Below are 22,846 nucleotides of genomic sequence, written 5' to 3' on the forward strand. Positions count from 1 at the left end.
GATTCCAAGACCTAACGTGTTGAAATTTGATATGAAGAAGAGGGCAAAGCCACCTTCACATATTTAGATGGTTGCTTCTCTAGCATATAGTCGTATCTATTCTTCCTTCATTAACTTCTGTTCACTTAGATTATATTTCTTTAACTTTTGTATCCCCATTTTGTACTTCTCATTTTCCTCTTCCATCAATTCAATTTGGGGAAAAGGTAGCAATAATGATTGAGAAAGTTGAGAAACTTGTTTGGAGTGCCTCTAAAGGGGTGCAAGCGTCCTTGGTGAAGAAAAGGCGAGTGGTTGTTGTACAACTTCTCAATCAAATGGTAATATCCGCGTTAATTGAAAAAGAGAAGATATGCACATGAAGAAGTAGATAGGGCTCAAAAAAGACAAGGGCACATCATTGCAGAAACAACCATTCCACCAAAAAACAAGAGTGCTCAATAAATACAAGCTTTGAATTTTTGCTTTCTAGGATTAGTCCTTTTAGCTTAGTCCTAGGTTGTGTTAGGGTCTTTTCTATTCATCTTTGGATTGAAGGGATAGAGTTTCTCAAGTAGCCAGAGGGTTCATCAAGTTAGGTTGGTCTCTTGAGGTTGGAGTGAAGACATTCCGTTGTCAAGGCTTTTGGAATGAATGACTTGTCTCTTGTTTGCAGGGTTATGATTGAAATGAGGGACTAAGAAAGTCAAGTGAGTTGAGCATGAAAGTTAGATAGAAGGACTCCTTTGTATCATGCCTAGGTTTCTTGTATTATTTGATCATATTTCTAGTTGCAAGAACAAGCCTTGGTTGAGCAGTGTCCTCCTTTAATGTCAGTTAAGGCCTGTCCTGTGCTCCTAATTTGGAGCGAAATTCCTCTTAAGGCCTCCTTTAAGGGTTAATTTGACATGTTTCACATTGGAGTGGTTGAAAGACTTGAGGATTGGACTAATGAAGCAAAGTCAGGTGAAAAGGATTGAATGGAGAGTCTTCCCTCAGGTCATGTACCTTGCTCCAAATTTGGAGCGAATTTCTCCAAGTTCATGTACCTTGCTCCTCATTTTGAGCAAAAATCATCAAAACCATGTCCATTGCATATAAATGGAAGCGAATATCTTCAATGACTGTCCCTCCCTCCAAGTTTAAGAGAAATCTGTTTAAGGTCATGTACCTTGCTCACAAATTAGAACGAATTTTTCAACGACATGTACCTTGCTTCCAAATTGGAGCGAACTTCTCCTAAGATCCCATCCTTTGCCTCCCAATTGGAGCGAATTCCTTCCTTGAGCCTTCCTAAAAGTCAAAATTTGACACGCGGTTTAAAGACTTAGGATATGATTCAATAAAGTGAAAGAAAGTTGGGGGATTGAGTTAAAATTTCTCATTGAGACCATGTACCTTACCTCAAACTTGGAGCGAAATTCACTAAAGGCATGTACCTTGCCCTCCAAATTGAGCGAATTCACCTTGAAGCTTGGTCCTTTACTTCTTAATTGGAGTGAATTTGCTATGAGACCCCGTACCTTGCTAAGGACATGAGACCCGTACCTTGCCAAGGACATGTACCCTTGTACCTTGCTAAGGACATGTACCTTCCTCATTGATTAGAGCGAATTTTCATCAAAGGACATATACCTCACTCACAAGTTAGAGTGAGACTTCTCCTTGAAGCCATGTACTGTCATGTCCCCACTCTAGCTCAGTCTAGCAGAGACATGTGAGTCAGCTTATTATGGGGTCTTGTAGGCTGACAGGGTTGGACAGAGACCCGGTATGGTTATTCAGTGTTGGAGACTTGGTATTCTAGCAGTTATTGATCAGTTGGGAGACATTCCTTGTTTTTAGGAGGCAGTTCCTACTTTTTAGGAGGTTTGATCATGCCCAAGGTTGGGTCTCCATGAGATGCCTGTTTGGGTTCAGTTTCAGAGAGATTGGGCTTGTTTCCTAAATTTTAGGAGCATCCCTAGATTTTAGGGATGAGACTACCAGTGAATCCTTGATTTCCGACTTCAGTCACAGACAGGTGACAGGATGATTTTAGGGTTTGTAATGTCAGTTGGGCATTTTATGGCTATTTGGGTTATATTTTTAATATTTCCTAAGTTAGCGTTTAATAATTAAATAAGGCTAAGTTGTTAGCCACTTTGGAGTAATAAGGGGATTTTTGGCCTCATCTGGATGCGCACCCTATTGTGTGATAGCTCGTTGGAAAGATCTTGAAATTCTTTAAATCTTTCTCTTTGGTCTCAGGGCAATTCAGTGAGCGGATTTCTGTCTATGAGGAAAAAGGTCATTTTCTAGTAACATGACCACTTTAAAATAAGAAATTATAACATTTCCACTAGACCATGCCACTTGGAGACAATTAGGGTTCGATTTGCAATTGAGAGGGGTTATAAGGGGATAGGAGCTTCATTCTATCATCATCTTTTGCATATTTGACAACTTGTATGAATTTGCTCTGGAGAGCGATTTCTAGACTGGGACGCAAACCCCAGGATTAGGATTGGCTGGGACGTAGCCCTCAGCAATCTTTGGCACCGGACTTATAAGGCATTGTGCGTGGTGATTAAGGACAGAGGCATCAATTCTCAGTAGGGTTTCAGCGTAGCCTACCATCTTTCCAGTGGAGACGTGGTTCATTGCAGCTAGAGGAATGCCATTTGCAGCAAATACACCACGTGGTGTATAGGGTATTGCTTGTATTCACTTCCAGTGTATGTGGGTTTGGAGAACATTCTTCATCTTCCAGTTTGACTTCGAATTTGTATGAGAGCTTGGGAAATACATTGGATTCATTGTTTGGCTTTGTAATTCAGACAAATCTGCCTGGTACGATTTGCAATAATTCTGACTTTTGCTGTATAACTCATTTATTTCAGTATGGCTTCATATTTGCTGTTATCTATTCCTTCCTATGCTATAAAACAATCAAAAACACAAAAGTAAACAACCCTTTCTGCACTTCTGTCTAGTTCTGTAAGAAAAACTTAAATAAACAGGAAAACAGAATTAAAAATAAAAAAAAATTACAGCAGATTGGTAAAAGAGATCCATCAGGGATCTTTCATGTACCTTGCCTCATATTTGGAGCGGAGTTTGTCAAAATCATGTACCTTGCTCTAGGACTAGAGCGAATTTATCTTGGATCCGTCCCATGCATCATATTTGGAGTGAATCTTATCTAGGGTCATGTACCTTATGCCATATTTGGGGCGAATTTTCCACCAAACCTGTACCTTGCTCTTAAATTGGAGCGAATCTCTTTAGAAGTGTGTACCTTGCTCCATGTTTGGAGAGAATTTTGCTCATGACTGTACCTTGCACCTAAATCAGAGCGAATTTTACCTAAGGTATGTCCTTTGCCCTCCATTTGGAGCGAATTCCACTATTAAGGACAACTTAGACATCAAAACAATCATTTGGACATCACTTCAAAACATTTTCTTCTCCAAAAGTGAATTCAATTAGTACAAGGGTGAGTTCAGCCGCAAAAGAATCAGATCCAGTAATCAAGAAGGGCGAATTCTATCTAAACAACAACAAATTCACAAAGGAAGGAGTGAATTCATCAAAAGGACAACAAATTTGCTCAAGCAAATGATCGACCTCCCCTAAACCTGCACCTATCATATCTGCAAATCACATAAAATCAGAGATTAGGTCAAATTAAGAGATTGTATAAGCTGTATATCATGTGTTTGATGCTCATTTGTTTGTTTTGCCGCAGTAAAGGAAAGAAATCAGAGAGACGAGGTTGGAGGAGGATCAGAGCAAGTATCTCAAGGAGAGAATTTCAACATCAAGGTCAAGATACAAGAAAAATGCCTTCAAAGAACTTCATCAACAAACATCAAAGAAGAAAAGATCTCAAGGTGTTCGAAGGCTCTCACCACATCATGGTAGCATGAGAATATCACAGACTGTAAAGAAAGATCATTCAACTACCTCAAGGCCATGGTATATAAAGAAAGATAACCTGCATGATGGAAGAATGTTTGACAATCTTGAATTCCCTTCAGGAATCTAAAATCAGAGTCAGAATATTGAAGAGCTACATTCAACCAGGTGCACCCTTCATCAAGTATATCAAGAACAAGGAAGAATCAATCAAAGTCATCACAAGGCATGCATCGAACATGATCAAGGGAGCAGATAGTTTCAGAAGAGTTAATCAAAGTCCTCTTCTCGTCATCATACACTGAGCAAATTGGATAATGTTGAGTATCAAGAGATATTGCTCAATTCTCTTTCAAGATGAAGAATCTGATCAAGTTTACAAGTGCAGGATTGAAGTGGCATCCTAATCGCTACTCCACCAATCAGAGAGGTCCACATCATTCAATGAACCAAGCTCACCCATGGATGCACAAACTCCGATGTACCTACCCTCAATATCTATTGGTCCGCATTCACTGAAAGTAATTTTCTCATTGGTTAAGGAGAGTTTGTTGTAACAAACCCTAATTAGGGTTTCATTGTAAAATCTTGGCCATTGATGGAAATTCAATCCTAGCCGCCGTTCATTGTAAATGAGCTCTCTATATAAATCTCATAATCTTCATTTGTAAAGGGTAATGGAAGAGGATAGACAATGGGAAGTTAATAGAAGAATAGATAGATTATAAGTTAGAAGTTAGATTAGAATAGAAGGAGGAGGAATTGTTGTCAAGACTTGTAAATGAGATACTCTTTTCATTGAAGTTATGGTGAGATGTGTTATTTCAACAAGTCACATGGTTTCTACTTCTTATTTGTTTTCATGTTGATTAGATTGAATGGAAGAATTTGTTGAATGCAGTTGTGTGGAATCCGTTTAGTTCATACCACTAGCCTCTTGTTGATTGTAAGTGTGCCTCGTGTGGTCAATTGGAATGATATGAGCCTAACTTCAAATTGTTATACGTCTGTTGTCTATGGATCAACTTGGATGATAATCAATGTTTGATGGTAATAATTTGAATATCTTCGAATTATCCTTTAGAAGATTGCACTGAGCTTGTGTCAAATTGTTCAAGTTGATGGTGAGACCTTGCCCAGTAGGATTCCATCTAGTCATTCACCCATCTTCTTACATTCTAGGCTTTAGGAGTAGTGTAGACTTCTCTAACCCCATCTCTTTTGCTCTTTTTTATCTTCAAACTGAGTAGATAGGACCTAAGTTCCAGCAAATCAAGCATTCAGGCATTCAAACGTAAGTCCCCTTGTGATTCCAGCATAATCCCATCAACCATCTGTGCTTATCCACACATCATGACCTGACATACAAGAACCTTGGAGTTGTCTCAAGTGATCCTTAAGCGAATCTTCAGCATTTGGGTAACTTTGTTCAAGAGAGGATAAGATACTTTTGGGTATTTTATTTTGTGTTTGCATGTGCATAAAAACCACATCAATAGAACCCATGAATGACACGACAATATAAATTTGTTGTAGTTTCTGACAATGAGATGTTGCCAAAGGATGAAGAAGTTAAGGCAATCATGTAGGATGAAAGTTGTAATGTCTCGTTTTTTGCCAACCTTAAAAAATAAAAAAATAATTAATTAAATTATTATTTAGCCTAAAAGTATTTTAAGATGCAATTAGTAGTTAATTAATTATTTATTATAAAGTGACTTTTCAAGTTAACATATAATATTATTAAAGTCATTTTATGATTTCAATATTAAATTATTTTAGGGGTTGGTTTCGAAATTATGTCATTGAGGAAGGAGTGAGAGGCCGTAGAGATATTGGCGTTGATGAGATGGGAATCAAGGAGGATGATGACTGGGGATTGGGCTTGGGTGAAGAATGGATTCCAAATGATGCTAAAGACGTCAAGCAGGTCACTGCTGGTCAGGCTCATGCATTATGTGTACTGGAATGTGGTTGCTAGAGCAATGGTGGTACACAAGGTGTGTGCGGAGGCCGAGATGGAGTCCGACGAAGACTAAGGATGGCTTCTATGTTTCAGGTGTTAAGGAATTTAGATTAGAGATAGAGAATACAATAGTTTGGTAATATGTAGTGAGGATAGACTTTAATAAGATCACTGCAATGAATATGTTTTACCTCTGATGTGTATATATATATAACTCTAACTATTAATCTTCTATGATAATATCGACAACTTGCTGGTTCGTGAATCTACCACGGTTATTGGTTTTAGTTCACAGCAAGTGTCTATGCCTATAAATAAAAGGATGAAGAGTCATGTCCACGTAGGGGCATGACTTCTACATGGCTTATGCCACGTAGAGTCATGACCCTACGGGGACACGACCCTTTGTTCGATGTCGTTATATATTACTTGCTTCAAACCGAATGAAGCTATATCCTTAACACTCCCTCTTAGCAAAAGAGGATTGAATTTCATAATTAAGTTTTAAGGAACAACATTCTAGATATACACATTCATTTGACATGATCATTCACTCAGTAACACTTACTAGTGAAATACTTCATATCTCAAAGAGATATGGATTATCTAATATCCAACACTCTGGGACAACAACTACTTGAAGTCTTATCAGATTACAACCTTGATTCTAGTGACAATTGTAACATTGTCATTATCACAAGTGAAATAATTTTAGTATCATGATATTCGGCACATTCCGGGATAGCAAATTAATGTAGTCAATCATGATATGATTGTTATCATAATTTCTGACATATTTTGGAACAATCATTTAATGATCACAATTCAATAACTCATCATAGCAAATTTAGTATCAAGATTTCCGGTACATTCCGGGACAACAACTTAATGCAGTCAATCTTGATAACAGATTAGGCTATTATGAAAGTCGTCACCTTACAATAGCGATCTTACACATACATCACATGAAAGATCATCACCTTCCATGACATAACACATACATGCAAAATTGCATTCAAGATATTCATGAATATATCAATTACATATGATTAAGATTAATATCAGAAATTTCCATTATAATTTAGTCATACCAAGTTTACCTCTAAAGTACTCCACTTTCAACTTTGCAAGAGGTTTGGTGAATGTGTCGACACTTTGCTCTTCAGTGCTGATGTAGGTCAATTTGATGACATCTTTGTCTACCATATCTCTTATGTAATGGTATGGGATTTCTATATGCTTGGATCGATTATGAAAAACTGGATTTACAGAAAGTTTGATGCAGCTTTGATTATCATAGTGAATCATAGTGGGGTTTAGGGGCTTCCCAAATAGTCCAACTAGCAATTTCTTTAACCATACTACCTCACGTGATCCCATGGAGGCAGCCATATATTCGGCTTCAGTTGAACTCTGAGCAACTGCTGACTGTTTTCTGCTAAAACATGATATCATAGCTGATCCAAGACTAAAGCAACACCCTGTTGTACTTTTACGATCAATGGAACTTCCTGCGCAGTCGGAATCAGAATACCCTTGGAGTTGTATCTCAACATTTTTATACTTCAAGCCAAGTCCAATAGTACCACGCAAGTATCTCAGAATATGCTTAGCAGCCATTAGGTGAATCTTCTTAGGTTCGCACATGAAATGACTTATCACATTGGTAGTGTAACAAATATCAGGGCGAGTGTTTACCAGGTACATAAGAGATCCAATAATTTGTCTATAGTATGTAGGATCTGTAGGTTTTGCATCTGCTGCTTTACTTTTGAGCTTATAAAGATTTGTTTCCATTGGAATGGATAGAGGCTTACAATCTATCATACCAAATCTAGTCAGGATATCAGTGGTGTATTTTCCTTGATTTAGAAAAATATAATTCTCTTTTTGCCATACTTCTAGGCCCAGAAAATAGTGCAGTAGACCTAGATCCTTCATATCGAATTCAACCACAAGATCTTGTTTGCATTTTGCAATGAGGTGATCTTCTCTTGTTATCAACAAGTCATCAACATAGAGAACAAGTATTAACATGTCACCATCCGATATTTTGAAGTATATGTTAGAGTCTGCTTCATTTTTGGAATATCCTAGCTTGGAGAGATAACTATCTATCCTTCCGTACCATGCCCTGGGAGCTTGCTTAAGGTCATAGAGAGCTTTTTTTAGTCTACACACATAGAGATTTCTATCATGTGTAGCAAAGCCTTCAGGTTGTTCTATATATACTTCTTTCTCAATAACACCATTCAAAAATGTGGTCTTCATGTCCATTTGGTGTATTTTCCACCCTTTGGAAGCTGCAATGGCAATGATGGTTCTTATAGAAGTATATCGGGCAACTGGAGCAAATGTCTGTTCGTAATCAATTCCAGCGTTTTGAGAGAACCCCCTGGCAACGAATCTGATTTTGTGTTTTTCAATACTACCATCTGGTGCATATTTGATTTTGAATAACCACTTTGATGAGACAACTGATTCGTCTTTTGGTCTAGGTACAATGTCCCAGACATCATTTTTTAAGATAGATTGGTATTCCTCAATCATTGCATCTTTCCAAGCTTGACATGTTAAAGCTTCTTCAACATTTGATGGTTCAAATTTTGTAAGTTCGGTCATGAGTGCAACATAGCATGATTGACTTCTTGTTTTCTTATTCTCTTTGAAGATTTCATCGGGTTCCAAATTATTTTCTTCAATCATCTTTCTTGCCCATAGTGGTCTTTTCTTGGTGTTAGGATTTTCATCATTCTCGAAATTAGGTGATTGAAGTTCATGATTTTCTATGCTATTCTCCCTCTGATTTTCAATTGTAGGATTTTCATTTGATTTTGCAGTTAGATCATCTTCTGCACTTAGAGATAGTTTATAAGCAACATCTTCTTCAAATTTGACATCTCTACTGATTTCAATAGATCTTCGTCTTGGAATATAGACTCTGTATCCTTTAATGGTTTCATTGTAGCCAACAAATATGCCTTTCTTCCCGGAGGGTTCTAGTTTGGTTCTCTTTTCTTTAGGAACGTGAATATACACGTGGCAACCAAAGATTCTTAGATGGCTTAAATCTGGTTTATTTCCTGTAAAGGCTTCTTTAGGTGTTATATTCTCTAGGATTGAATGAGGGCATCTGTTTTGAATGTACACAATTGTATTTGAGGCTTCAGCCCAAAATGAGATATGTAGATTTTGATCATGCATCATGGCTTTAGCAGCTTCGATGATGGTTCTGTTTTTTCTTTTTGCAATTCCATTTTGTTGAGGATTGTAAGGTACAGTACACTCCCTCTTAATCCCAATCTGATCTTAGAGTCTTTATTTTCTTCCCAGTTTGATTTTCCACTAGGGCCTTAAATTCTTTAAATTTCAATAACACTTCATTTGATTCTTTGAGTTTTATGAAATAGATCCAAGTTTTCCTAGAGTAATCATCAACAAATATCACGTAATACAAGAACCCCCCTAGTGATGGTAATGACATTGGACCACACAAATCAGTGTGGACAAGTTCTAGTACAACTTTTGATTTGTGTTCACTTGAGGGAAAGGACCCTTTTGAGTTCTTCCCTAGAGTACATCCTTTACAAGTTCCAACATGATCAGATTTTAGATTGGGTAATCCTGTGGCAATTTTTCCTATAGAAGGTAGGACACTAAATCGAAGATGTCCTAATCTTCTATGCCAAATTTCATTAGAGTTTGATACTTCATGATTTAGTGCTTGTTTTTGTGTATTACATAATTTGTATAAACTACCATCTCTAGATCCTATAGGAATAGCATTCTTTATGAGAGTTTTTAGGCCAAAGTAGAACTTTATCTTCATGGAAGGTGACACAATATCCTTGATCAGCTAGTCCTGAAATAGAGACCAAATTCCTTTTGATACCTGGTACAAAGAGAACATCTTTCAATTGTAATGTAACTCCTGTTCTTAATTGAATTGAGCAGGTCCCAATTCCTTTCACTGAATAGGTAGAATTGTCTCCTATTGTAACTTCTTCAGTTGAGTGGCCTTGAAAGGTTTCAAATTGATCTCTAAAACCGGTTATGTGTCAAGATGCTCCACTGTCGATTATCCACATATGTTTTTTTGAGTTTAGTTCGCTTGATAAGGCTAAGAAAAATAGAGGATTCTCTACTTCCTTGACTTCAGCTATGGCTGCTTGAGCTTTCTTTCTTTCTGGGCAGAACCTGTGAGTGTGTCCAAATTTATCACACTTAAAGCATTGAATCTTGGAGAAGTCTTTGCTTTTGTGATTATTTCCTCTCTTCCGTTTGAACTTCCTTTTCTTCCCTTTGTTGCTTGTGTTAGCATGTAGTGCTTGAATTTCTCCCCCTTTGTTTGGACCCAATCCTCTTGTGATTAGTTGAGATTCTTCTTGAGTACAATCATTCTTGAGTTGATCGAATTTTGGTAGTGTCGGACAAGCACTAATGCCTTGAATAAAGGATTCCCAACTGGATGGTAACCCCTTAAGTGCTATTAGAGATAGCTCCATATCATCTATACTATTCCCAATAGTTGACAATTGGTCTTTTAATTCTGCAATCCTCATGAAATAGGATGTGATCGTTTCTCCTTTGTTCATGTAGATATGCATTAATTGCTGTTTTAAAGTGAGCAATCTGCTTGCTTTATTTATTTCATGACTTTTGAATGGTCTTGAACATATCATAAGTTGTAGTTAGTTTTGAGATGGTTGGGAGAATGTGATATTTAACAACATCAATTATGATTTTCTTAGCCTTATTGTTGTGTCTTTTCCAGGTTGTTTTCTCTGGCTCGTTTTTGTGCATCTTAGTATCTTCTTCTATGTATGCATCTAGTTCGAGTTCTTGAAGAATCGCTGTTATTCGAATTCTTCATGAGACGAAGTTGGATGCGCCTTCGAGTCTATCCTCCACTCTAACACTGTTCGCCATGATTGTTTTTCCTTTGATTCTGAGTGCAAGTCTGATTTTTTTATAGAAAAGAGGTGTCACTATTTTATTATTTCTCTAACAAAGTGGCTTTGATACCATGTTAAGGAATTTAGATCAGAGATAGAGAATACAATAGTTTGGTAATATGTAGTGAGAATAGACTTTAATAAGATCACTGCGATGAATTTGTTTTACCTCCGATGTGTGTGTATATATATATATATATATATATATATATATATATATATATATATATATATATATATATATATATATATATATATATATATATATATATAACTCTAACTATTAATCTTCTATGATAATATCGACAGCTTGCTGGTTTGTGAAACTGCCACGGTTATTGGTTCTAGTTCACAGCAAGTGTCGATGCCTATAAATAGAAGGATGAAGAGTCATGTCCACGTAGGGGCATGACTTCTATGTGGCTTATGCCACGTAGAGTCATGACCCTACGGGGACATGACCCTTCGTTCAATGTCGTTATATATTACTTGCTTCAATCCGAATGAAGCTATATCCTTAACATCATGCATACATAGGTGAAGATGTTATGCCCAATTTTGTTATTATATGGGCAAAGTCAAAGTGTAGGTAGTAAGATAATGTATAGGATTTCGTGGTGTATTGGTCTGTAAGCATTTAGTTAGGTGATAGTAGGTGGATGATATCTGGAAATGACTGTGGGAGATGGTGGGATATTCCCTCTGGGAATAGATATATTGTAAAAACTTTTTTAGTAATACAGAAGGTGCTGCCCCATAGCAGCTATTTACTGATAAAAATAAAAATAAAATATTAAACTATTTTAATTAAATATTTGGAATGGTTGCCCATAAATTATTATAAAAGGGTGGCAGAAAGAAGGATAAGTATACAAGAAATTTTATGAATGAAGACATTTCTGTAGAAGCAGTTTGGAGGACGAAAACCCTCGAGGCTTCTCAGATTGTTGGACGAAAACCCAATCTCTCTACTAGGTGGATTAACTTCAGGGTTCACGGTTGTTCTTAATGGAGGAAACTTGTTAAGTCTTCAATAAAAGAAAATTTCAGGAAGTTTGGTTTGATTGCTAAGATTTATTATTCAGAAATAATAGTTAGTTTTTTTTATCAAAATATCACAATAAATTATTATTGCAAAGAAAAACATTATATTGTTAGTAAATAAGGTTTATATTGATGGTTGAGTGCTTTTGGAATATTATTTGGAGATTAATAAGACCAAATCATGGTGTTGAGATGTCGCTTCTTTTTCATGGGTCTTTGACCAAAGACTCCTAGGTTTGCACAATTATAATAATAATTTTATTATGGTGGCATGACAGTCTATTGGCATGAAGTTCTTATTGTTGGTGCAATTAATATTTAGTCTAGATGCTATGCTTTAACAACGATTAATACCTATATGAAATATTGATGCGTTGACATGGAGTTCAGGTTAAGGGGAATGTATTCATGTTTTGTTTAATTATATTGCCGTCCATAGTGTTTGATGTTAGATTTAACACTTTCAGATTAATATAAACTCAGAAAACCAGAATTTAGTTTCTAACTAACTTGATTAGATGAAAGATTTATAGTTTTCCAGATTTAGGCATAACAAAGAAATGAACAAAATAAGAACTAGACACGGTTACCCTGGGAAAACCTCCTAGGAGGAAAAACCCGGCCAGAAAGGATCCTTAGATTTGATTATGGATTATATTCATATGAAGATTACAACACTTATCTCAAGTACTTGAAGGTGATTGCACTTAGGGCTGATAATGTCTTCCACAAGACTGCAGCTTCACAAGCATCCCTTTACCACTTCCAACAGCAATCAGATCCAAACCCTAGGTCTGCATAGGAAATCTGCACTTTGTTGGACTGCAACCTTGGCCCTCAGTTCGCTCTCCTCATGGATGAATTTCGCACCCTTTAATGGCAGATGTAATTCGCTGGTATAGCATATGTGATTTGCTGTGATATTGCTCCTTCAAATTCGCATTAGGCAGATGTAGATATTTCGCATGATGATGTATTGAATGTGTTTGATTGAGGTGAAAGTATCTTTATTTATGTGATGCAATAACCTTTTATGTCGGCTTATACTAAAATCCATTTATGTCGACTTAACCTTTAATTTATTGTTTTTTCCTTCAACCGAAATGCATTAGATAGGGTTGGCCCTATTATGTTTAGCACGCTATCTTGAATGTGGCGTGGGGTTTCATTTATGTAGCGTGGAGTGAAGTGAGGTATAGGGCCCAACCCTATACGTTGGAAAAGGGGGCTGGCCCCCTTGGGCGGATTCCAATGTTGCCCAAGGCAATTGGAATCCGCCATTCCCTAATTATAATCAACATTTGAAGTAGACCGTCTACTCCACTTTGAATTAACCATCATCAACGGTAGGACCTGTTGCACCTCAAGCATCCTCTCTAACAAATGAAATATTTAAGCATACCTTGGCTCCACAAGTTTGAGGAATTCCTTCTTTGAAAATCTCTTAAAGAGAGCAAGTGAGGTGTGGTTGTTGCAAATAAACATCTAAATATCACTAGCTTTTGCCACCACTTGTTGCATCCAATCTATCTACCCTAGGTCTTTCAATGCATTGTTTAATGAATGGGTTCCAAAAGATGTGCTTGTAAGCACCCTTTACCATCACACCAACTGATTTTCACACGTGCTGAATTAGTGACCACATGTACAACATTTGATACTCCAACCTCCTCTATGGCATCTCTCAAAATATGAAATTTGAATTTTGTGCTCTTGTGTTTTCCAGAACAATCAATAGCTCTAAGAAATAAGAGCCGGCTAAACATGTGACTATGATGTTGATGAGTGGGTAATGTCTGATATTGGTCCACCCATCCATGACAATAGAGCAGGCTGTCCTAATCCAATTCTATCTCATGTACTTCATCACTAAACTCACCTTGGAATATTCTTTGTCAAGAAGAGTACTGCATAATTTATGTTCTCCAAGGGAGGTGAATGAGGGACCAACAGGGGCTACAACTTTGAACTTTTGTTTGAAGTAAGAGTGTGCTACATGGAATGGGATGGCATGGGCATAGAAAAATTTTGGCAGTGGAAGACTTTGCCACATCCCAGGCTTGCATACTGAACAAACCTGCAATTGGCCCGACTTTCTCACTAGCAATAGTCTTCTCTTTGCTTTTATGGAAACATCACCACTACCATTGCCAATACTGACCATAGTAGGCATATGCATATCTGATTCTATGGATTGTATTGGCATTGGTACACATGTAGACATTGATTTCATCTCAATATGCAATTTATGAACCTCTAACTTCTCATCATCCTTTATCTCCTTACAAACCTTCATCTCTTGTCTTGTATAGCCCAACGGATGACAATACACGCTTGTGTTGTTCCCTCTAAAATCTGTTTTAAAATTTGTGACAACCACACTTCAGTATGCCCAAGTTTTTCTTTCTTTGTCTAGGCTTGTCGCAAATTGAAGAACAGGTTGTTCGGAATTAAAAGGTCTTTTGCATAAGATTTTTGAACTTTGGAAAGGCAATCAAATGGATTTTTCGGCTGCCCCCATTCACCCATAGCACTCCCACACCTTGATGAACCCCCAAGTGAGCTTGAAACTCTCACATTTTGATTTTGATTTCTTTCTTCCATCTAATCATGCTCACTACTCTCATTGTTTTTTTTTTTTTTGATAGGTAATTGGCCGAAGCCTGAATAGCTTTTCATTGGAGCTATGAACCAGTGGGGCCACAGTAGGGGGGCCCATCCCCATTACATATCTTTGAATTATTATTATTATTATTATTGTTGTGTTTGATTAGATTGACCCCAAGACCTTCCCAATCCTATGGAAAGCCAAGAGTGACAGCTTAGAATTCCTCTTTAGGTGTCCCTATTGGGCGTTGAACTTGGGTCTCCACCATGAGAACCCGGTGTTTTAACCAATTAAGCTCAACCCCTTGGACAATATGCAAGTGGAAACTGAAAATAGAAAAAAATCATACATTTCTTCTTTTATACAGAGAAAAAAAAATGACAAATGAAAGATTCACATACCTCTTTCACTTTTCTTGCTACCTCACTCTTCACCACTCACCAATGCTAGTTTTTCAATTTGCACCTTCAAAATTTAATCAAAATAATTTTTTTGGTCTCCAATTTGGTTGCATTCTTTTTTTGTATGTAGAAATGAACAAAAAAGAGACATGAAGGCCTCCTTTTGTAATTTTAGGGCTAAGAGGGGTGTAAGGGCCCATAAACAAGAAGTAAAAAATATTTATTTAGTAAGCTGTGGGACTTTTCTTTTATAAAATGAGCTTTAGCTGTAGAGGATGGCTGACTGTCCTTGGGACGGTTGGGGGATATTTGAAATGTCCTCGACTGGCCCGTACCTGCCCTCTTTCCATTTTCACATACCTGAGACATTTTTATAGGATTTTTTAAGTCTAAGAAATGTCCTTGAGTTGTCCGTGTCCCTGATGTGGGTACGCCCTGAAAAACCTAGGGTACACGTCCCTGAGGAACATAGAATATATCTATTCTTAACATTAAAAACCTTGACGTAATAACTCTAGTAATAAGTTGGCAATGGTTAATAAATACCAGAATATATATGTAGCAGCAACCTCAACCTGTATGGCTATGGAAAAACTTTTGAATTGTTGCAATTCCCTACTCAGACTAGTAGAATAGCCTTTGTCACAGAAATTAAGCAAGGATTGAATGGTACCCGTACAATAATCTAGAGCCTTGTATGGGCTGAAATTCACATATAAAATTCTCCAGAAGAGATAATACAATATAATTTCTGAAAATGGCAAGATACTATAATATAATATAATGTCTTATTAACCTTCACAAGAACAACAAAACATATTAGAGTTGGAATATCAGTAGCACCATTATGAATATATCATCTGGGATTACAATATTGAAATCTGAAAACCACCAAACTAAAATATTGAAGCATTGGAAACACATTAAAAAGACACTGGCAAACTTGAGCAGACGCAAATTTGGAAATCTTTGCAATCTGCACAACTGAAATCTTCAAATAATGCATCATAAGTTGGAACAAATTGCATGCTTTTAGCACAAAATGGTGGGGTATTGTAGTAGTATTGAATACATTGTAGCAACAGTAAAGAATCACTGTGGTTGTGGTATAGATACACTATAGTAGCATACTATAGCAAATTTAAAAATCTCTGAAAATCCTTTCAGCTCAATGATAATCCCAGTGGAATTACTTCATATGACGTAAATGGTTTTCATCTTCCAACCCAAATGCTTAGAGGGTTTTGTCCTTGGGTAAGAAGATGAATGTACTTTCAATCTCAAGAGAGGGTTTTAGATTTCAGTAAAATGAATAATTTCTTCTATGCCCAACCTCTCATTTTATAACCCTCTTTTCAATTTTATAATAACCTTCTTGCCTTACTGTGGTAATGTCTAGAAAATACTCTTTTAAAATAACATAAAATTGACCCTCCTTACAAGAGATACTTTTTTTTATAATGGACCATTTTTAATAATACAAAAGTTGTTGGCTTAAAATATAGCATAAAGCTACTAGGACAACTTAAGTTTTATTATCAATTTATCTCCCTCACCTTACCACTTTACAGGAAATAAATAATAGGCTAGGGACTCCCAAATGCTTATGTCGAGAAAGGGGACATGACATTTCATATGTTATTCTTTGTATTTTTTTTAAACTATTTTTCAAAGTACTATATGTATGTACTGACTTTCCACTACCATCCCAAAATCTAGGCCCTTCGTCCTCCTGTGCCCTCCATCTCAAGACTCCGTGGATCATAGGTGTAGACATTGTTGTGTCATATTTTCATTAGGTTGGCTGTATTTTATACATTAATCAAGGGAATTCACCATATTTTACTAATTTCACGCCCATTAAAATAATTTGTTTATTTTACTAATTTCACCCTGCAATAACATGGCAATTACTTGGTTTACATGAATACAAATCCTTTTAGTTTAACAGTTTACAGGTACACAACCTGAAATTGAGAGCTGGGAATGATTCAACTAATTTCTTTTCACTTTTTGTGTTTTACATCTGGTTTGTGTTCGGAGTTTCTAATTTTTAAGAGATTATTAAATGTCACACATTTGAGCTCATCCACACTTTTTTGTCCTTTTAATAGGAATTTTTGCGCTTGTGGTTCAGTAAAAATTCTGATCCCTACAAAGATGAGGTTTGTTATCTTCTTTAATAGATTAAGCATGCTTTCAGGTTTGTTTCAATCTTTGATTTTGTCCTAATGGATGGGAAAGGAAAACATATAGATATTACCAAAAAATCTTTTTATTGCCAGGCATCTTTGGGTCTTTTTAAAGTTATGCTTCATTGTGATGAATCTGATGATGACTAATACAAACACAAATTATGCAGGTTTTGCCAGATGCTCCACAGGAACTTGTTTCTGAGCTTGCATGGCGGTGCGTAACAGAATGCATTACCTCCTACTCATGCATATGATTGTTTCTTTTTTCTTCAGATTATAGGTGACTTAATACAATATATAATATCAAACATGGAATAGAGTTGATTTAGGACATTTCCTGATTTATGGTACACCTATCTAGGAATAACAGTGTCATATCCTTTTATTTCTGTCCTGTTAATTTCCTGATTTTGCACATTGTGTGAATTTCTCAGTGAACTAACCTTTGTGTTTCTTGATTTTGGTTTATAGTTATATTTTCCTATATGAAACAATAACAGGCATGGAGTTCGACCTGCCAGAAATAAAGGTAACACATTTTGTATCTGCTTATGATGTGGCCCTTGCCAAAAGATCAATAATTTTACAAATTAGAAAAATCTGTACTTTTGACCTTTCTCTTATGTTTTAATATATGAATTTTCAGGAGGAGTCAATACATGATCGGATCACGAGGAATGTTAAACAGGCAATGTTGTCCCTTTAACATCCCCTGAAGTGGGATGCACAAATAAGTGCTTTGGGATATCTTCTATTTTAATTTGCAGATATAGTGTAACAAATATTTTGAAGTATGAATTTGCACGATAAGAAAAGATCAAACTAGAAAAATAAAATTATGCTCATTATGTGCCCTCAAACTGCTTGTTTGCCCTGCTCCTTTTGATAGGAGTTTTGGGATGAAAGAAGGCAATCAGAAAGTATAATTTTTTTCCACATTTGGGATAATGTTCTAATGTCTGATATATGATAAGCTGTGGCTTCTCGTAAACATATTCTCTTTATCTCTATCAAATTTAACAGTATTGGCATTGGCAATATATGGCACTTTCCATTTTTTGAAGTATAGAGTGCTAAATTGTTTAATCGATTTGATATCCTGACCTGGAAGGGTGTTAACATGTTTGCAGTGAACCACACATCATACATTGATTGGGATTAAAGAACGCCAAATAGCAAGGACCTAGAGGATATTAATTTGTCCATAGTTATTTTCTGCGATCCTCGCTATATAAAATGAAATAACCATTAACTGATTCTAATGCATCTAGCCCAAACATACTCAAATACACATGGGCAGTAGTGATGGGTATAAAATTATCATAACATGATTTTATGAAAGTTTTTACATTGCTAAGAACGTGTAGCAAAGATGTATACTTACTATTTTGTATACATTTGAGAATCATCTAGGATTGACATTTATGCCCAATGCATAATCATACCTTGTGCTGATTTCATTGCTCTAGCTGGAATTATATCAACTGCTTTACTAAAGACTTGAAGGTTATCTGCCACCTGATTTAAGGGATGCTGTTGTTCTCCAACTTACCACATTCTGTGGTAAAATCGTGGTGGTAAACATCTAGCTTTTCCTTGTTTGATTATAGAAAATACTCATGCTCCAACATGAGAGCTATTTGTAAATTCTTTATTAAATTTTCACCATAGTTTTTACCATCTTGGTTTCCACATAAATTTGGTGCTCTTTGTGTGGATGTGTGTATATGTGCTGATTAATTGCTTTATCATTAAGGAAAATTAGTAAATGTTTCTTTGATGATTTTGGGTTCATGTTTGGAGAAGTCATTAATGATAATGGATGTTTAATAATGTTGAAATCGACATATAATAATTCACCCACCCTCTCAGCATATTGTGTACCCTTCAGACCAATGTATTATCACTAAATAACCTACATCCCACAAAGCCCACTTCACAAAAAAAGGAGGTTATGCTTTGATTGAAGATTCAAAGAAAACTAGGTCAAATATGATGTTTGATGTTTGACAAGATTGTCCTTCCTAAAGGGAAGATTTGATCAAATATTGATTAAAATAAGTAGCAATCCAAACACAAAAAATAAAGAAAAATCATGACGACATTGGATGTTCTTGTAACATTTTACAAAGGTATGTTATAGTCTCCACCTTTCCTCCTCAACCTTAGGATATTTAGAAAAAAATACACAACTTTTTAGTAGATTCCAAAGCTTTTGGTAGTGTCATTCTATACTCTATCTACAAACAATTAGGCTCACTCCCATTAAATGTTGAAAAAGGTAATACAAATAGGAAAAACCAAAGGCAAAGTGGTTGGGGAACTCAAAGATGTGCACATACAACATACATGAGACCTAACAATGCGTGCAAACATCCAATTAGTTGTCATTCCTAAAGTTTATAGAATTCTCTTAAGCAGAGACTAGTAAAAAAGTTTGAATGGATACTTTACAACATATTTTGGAGAGGAAACCAGATTTTGATAAGAATCGATAGCGAGCCACAATTTAAACACATGATAATACAATAAAACCACCCTAATGAGGTAACATACCCTAAGATAGAACTAAGAGTATACAAATTTGATCAGATCTTAACTTCCCACATGAATAATGATAACAGTCAAAATGATACATCTCACACCTCTACTCTTGATGAATTTCTTATGAAACTCTTGAATGAGAAAATGATGTTAACATGTGATATTTGTGGTAATGACTTTTTATTGCCTAATTGGTGCCATGTCCATTGTTGGCATTGTGTTATCATTGATGTCAACCGGTATGGGAGATTGATGAGCAGTTTTTTTTTATGCATATCGAAAATGGTGTCATTGATGTCAACTGGTATAGAATGACTACCGGTATAAGAGATGTATGTGCAACACTGTCATGGATACTTAAAGGATGTGATATCCTTGATATCACCTTATCTTGCAGTGCACCTGTAAGGTAAGATAAGGGAGAGAATGTCATTCAACATAATGACTATTGGAGTCATTGGTATACAAGTCGGCGTTTGACTTGTGTGAAAGGGATGGGCAGGTTACCGGTACAATCTGTCATCAGTAAGGAGAGCATGCCAACTGGTAAGTGATGTGTTGACATGGAGAAGACAAATCAACCAAGTGAGTGGTTGTCAACCATCAAGCTTATGACAAGTGTACAAGAAGGATGTACAGGTCATCGGTATGCTGTGTGGATGCAGAACAACAAGACTTCCACCGGATAGAGATGTAGTCACCATGTGAAGAGATGACTGACAGTGAATGTACGCACACCGGATCATGAGTGCATTGCAGGATGCAAATGATAAGGATTCACTCCCACCAGTAAGTGGAGCTTATCTTTGTTGGTATTTTGGATATGTTGATATGGTTTTATCATTGATGTCAACACTTATCAATACTGGCCAAATTGGTTATGTTCACCGGCAAGCAAGTGACTTATGCACAGTCACCGGTACTTGGTTCACCGACAGGTTATATTGTTCACTGACACTTGGAATCACTTGGAGACTACTTGGTTATGTTGAAAACATCGGTTGGACACTTTGTTTTGGTGATTTGTTCATTGGCTTATTCAAGTTTGCATATTTGCTGTTATCGGCAAATAGGCCTAGGATATGCACCAACAGGTATATTTATTCCAGATCAGCACAACACGTTATGGAGATGATTTATTATTGTAATTGCATTGAGCCGACATCATGCATCAGATGTTGATTTATTTGTAATTGATTTTATTGTAATATCTTTTAGTGAGTCAACCTACTCAATTGGTCTTAGGTTATGGTATAAAGGTAAGATCTCATTTGTGAGATTAAGATATGCAAGGAAATAGATTGTAATTCGGTATATGCGAATATTAGCAGAGGCATACACACAGACATCATTCAAGTTTGAAGGAAGGTTTGAAAAAGGCACATCAAAGCTAAACTGGTATTGAATCCAGCATATGGAGATGCTATTTTGAGCAGTACATTATCGTTGGATTTAATCATCCAATTGTAGTCAGTGTGACTCTCATTTTGTGATTGAGTAGTGAACTTTAGGCACTTGGCCTTTCTGCATGTGCATACCCCCTATTGTACACACATACTATCTGCAGTAGTATCATCTGATTGTGGGTAAGGTTTCCCACTGTGGTTTTTCCCCTTACAGGGTCTCCACGTACAAATATTGGTGTTATGTGTTGTGGATGTTATTTTCTTTCTTTTTCATGCATTAATCTTTACCGGTATTGCAATTAATTGTTAAGACTGTCTACCGGCATAAAGTTTGGTTTACCAGTATTAAGCATTAAGTTTTGGTTAAGTTAATTTTGGTTGAATTTATTGGACACTCAGTTGTCTCTAGGACCTAACAATCTCCTATTATGCAAAGTATGCATCTTAGTTCTGTTAGATAAGGAAGAAGAGGTAAAGGCATGTGTTTGAAGGATCACACTAGATTCTACCAATAAATCAAAGGGATGCCTCAAGTGCATGAAATAAGGGATATGCATTGAACCGACATAGAAGGCATGTTATGCCATCGAGACAGAAAAGGAAGAGTAGAGAATTGATGGGTTTGTCACTTTGACAAACCAGCTGAGATAATGTCTAGTCTGATGATGAAGAGGGCAAAGTGGACCAGCTGTAGAGAGAGAGAGTGCAACCGGTATACAGATGCCTTAGATGGAATTAGTTGAAAGTTGATGACATGGTGTCATCGGGATGATTACCGGTGAGCATGTGAACCAGTAAGGAAGCAAAGAGGCTAAGTGATGTGCTCCTACCTGATGAGAATGAGCATGCTATGGATAGACATGTTTGGCGACCAATTAATGTGTTCCTCCAATAGATCAACAAAGTGCAGACATGAAGGGTAATTGATAAAGTGTGAGATATTGATAGGGTTAGTGAACCGACAAAAAAGAAGGACTGGTTGAGTGTTTGACCGGTGATCCTGTCTGAACCAACACAGAGGTCCAAGCCAAGGTGGATGTTGACAAAGGTGCCATGTGGAGTCAAGGTGGCAGATGTGAATGCAACGGAAGATGGAGTGTGCACCAACAAGGTTGTTGTAGAGCTGGTCGATATTAATTGTAGACCCCGTAAATCATGGGATGTGGTGCAAAAATGTTGTAGAGGTGTGCAGCTCGAGGAAGGTCGAACAAAGGTGATCGATGGGATGGACTAATCAATGCAGAGTGTCCAGGTGTAGAATGAGGTTGGTGATGAAATCTGCAGAACCATTTATGGTGATTGATCTTGTGTCTCACCGATTGACTGTCCGTGTTTGCTAAGTTTAGCAAACGTATATTGGAAGGCACGTTAGTGACAGTGATATGCAGATAGTTGTCTTGAAATTCAAATAGAATGAGATCTGATTGGATTCGACTTGCCTCATGATTAGTGGAAGAAACCCTAAGGCACCATGTTCAAACTCACGTCTTGGCGGGAAAATCTGGCTATATGTATGCGAGCCAAAGATATTGTTCATGCTGTTGAAGGAGAGATTGTTGCTTTTGCATGTGAGAGAAAATAAGTCAAGTACTCTACGAGTATCAAAAAAGAGACTGAGTGTGTGTGAGTGAGAAACTGGTTGAAGAGTTCAACTAACAACAGTGAGGCAACCGGTAGTCAGCCATTGAGTTTGACAGAGGAGGAAACCAGTGGTGACCAAACCGACAGTGAAGAGTTGTAGAAGAGTGTAGAATAGACAAGAAGGAACAAAGAGAAGATAGAACCGATGGAGAGTAGCAGAGCAGTTGAGAGAAGAGACAACCAACAAAGAGAGAAACGATAGAGAAG

The 22,846-nt window shown here is 36.7% G+C and overlaps 1 protein-coding gene across 2 annotated transcripts in view; it reads left to right on the top strand.

The window, feature by feature from the left end:
- Window positions 1–18,111, top strand: part of LOC131079133 (phosphoribosylaminoimidazole-succinocarboxamide synthase, chloroplastic) — a 115,827-nt gene extending 97,716 nt beyond the window's left edge. Inside the window, exons 9-12 of one of the 2 annotated variants that reach the window (XM_058017026.2) lie at window positions 16,968–17,018; window positions 17,216–17,262; window positions 17,520–17,577; window positions 17,698–18,111. In XM_058017026.2, the coding sequence (XP_057873009.2) occupies window positions 16,968–17,018; window positions 17,216–17,262; window positions 17,520–17,577; window positions 17,698–17,754 (213 nt within the window). In that variant the 3' untranslated portion in view covers window positions 17,755–18,111. Of the gene's footprint in view, window positions 1–16,967; window positions 17,019–17,215; window positions 17,263–17,519; window positions 17,578–17,694 lie in introns of both variants that reach the window. The other variant, XM_059212184.1, reaches the window with a different exon arrangement.
- The last annotated feature ends 4,735 nt before the right edge of the window (window positions 18,112–22,846 follow it).

This window comes from Cryptomeria japonica, chromosome 10, assembly GCF_030272615.1.
Source record: "Cryptomeria japonica chromosome 10, Sugi_1.0, whole genome shotgun sequence".
NCBI classification, from domain to species: Eukaryota; Viridiplantae; Streptophyta; class Pinopsida; order Cupressales; family Cupressaceae; genus Cryptomeria; species Cryptomeria japonica.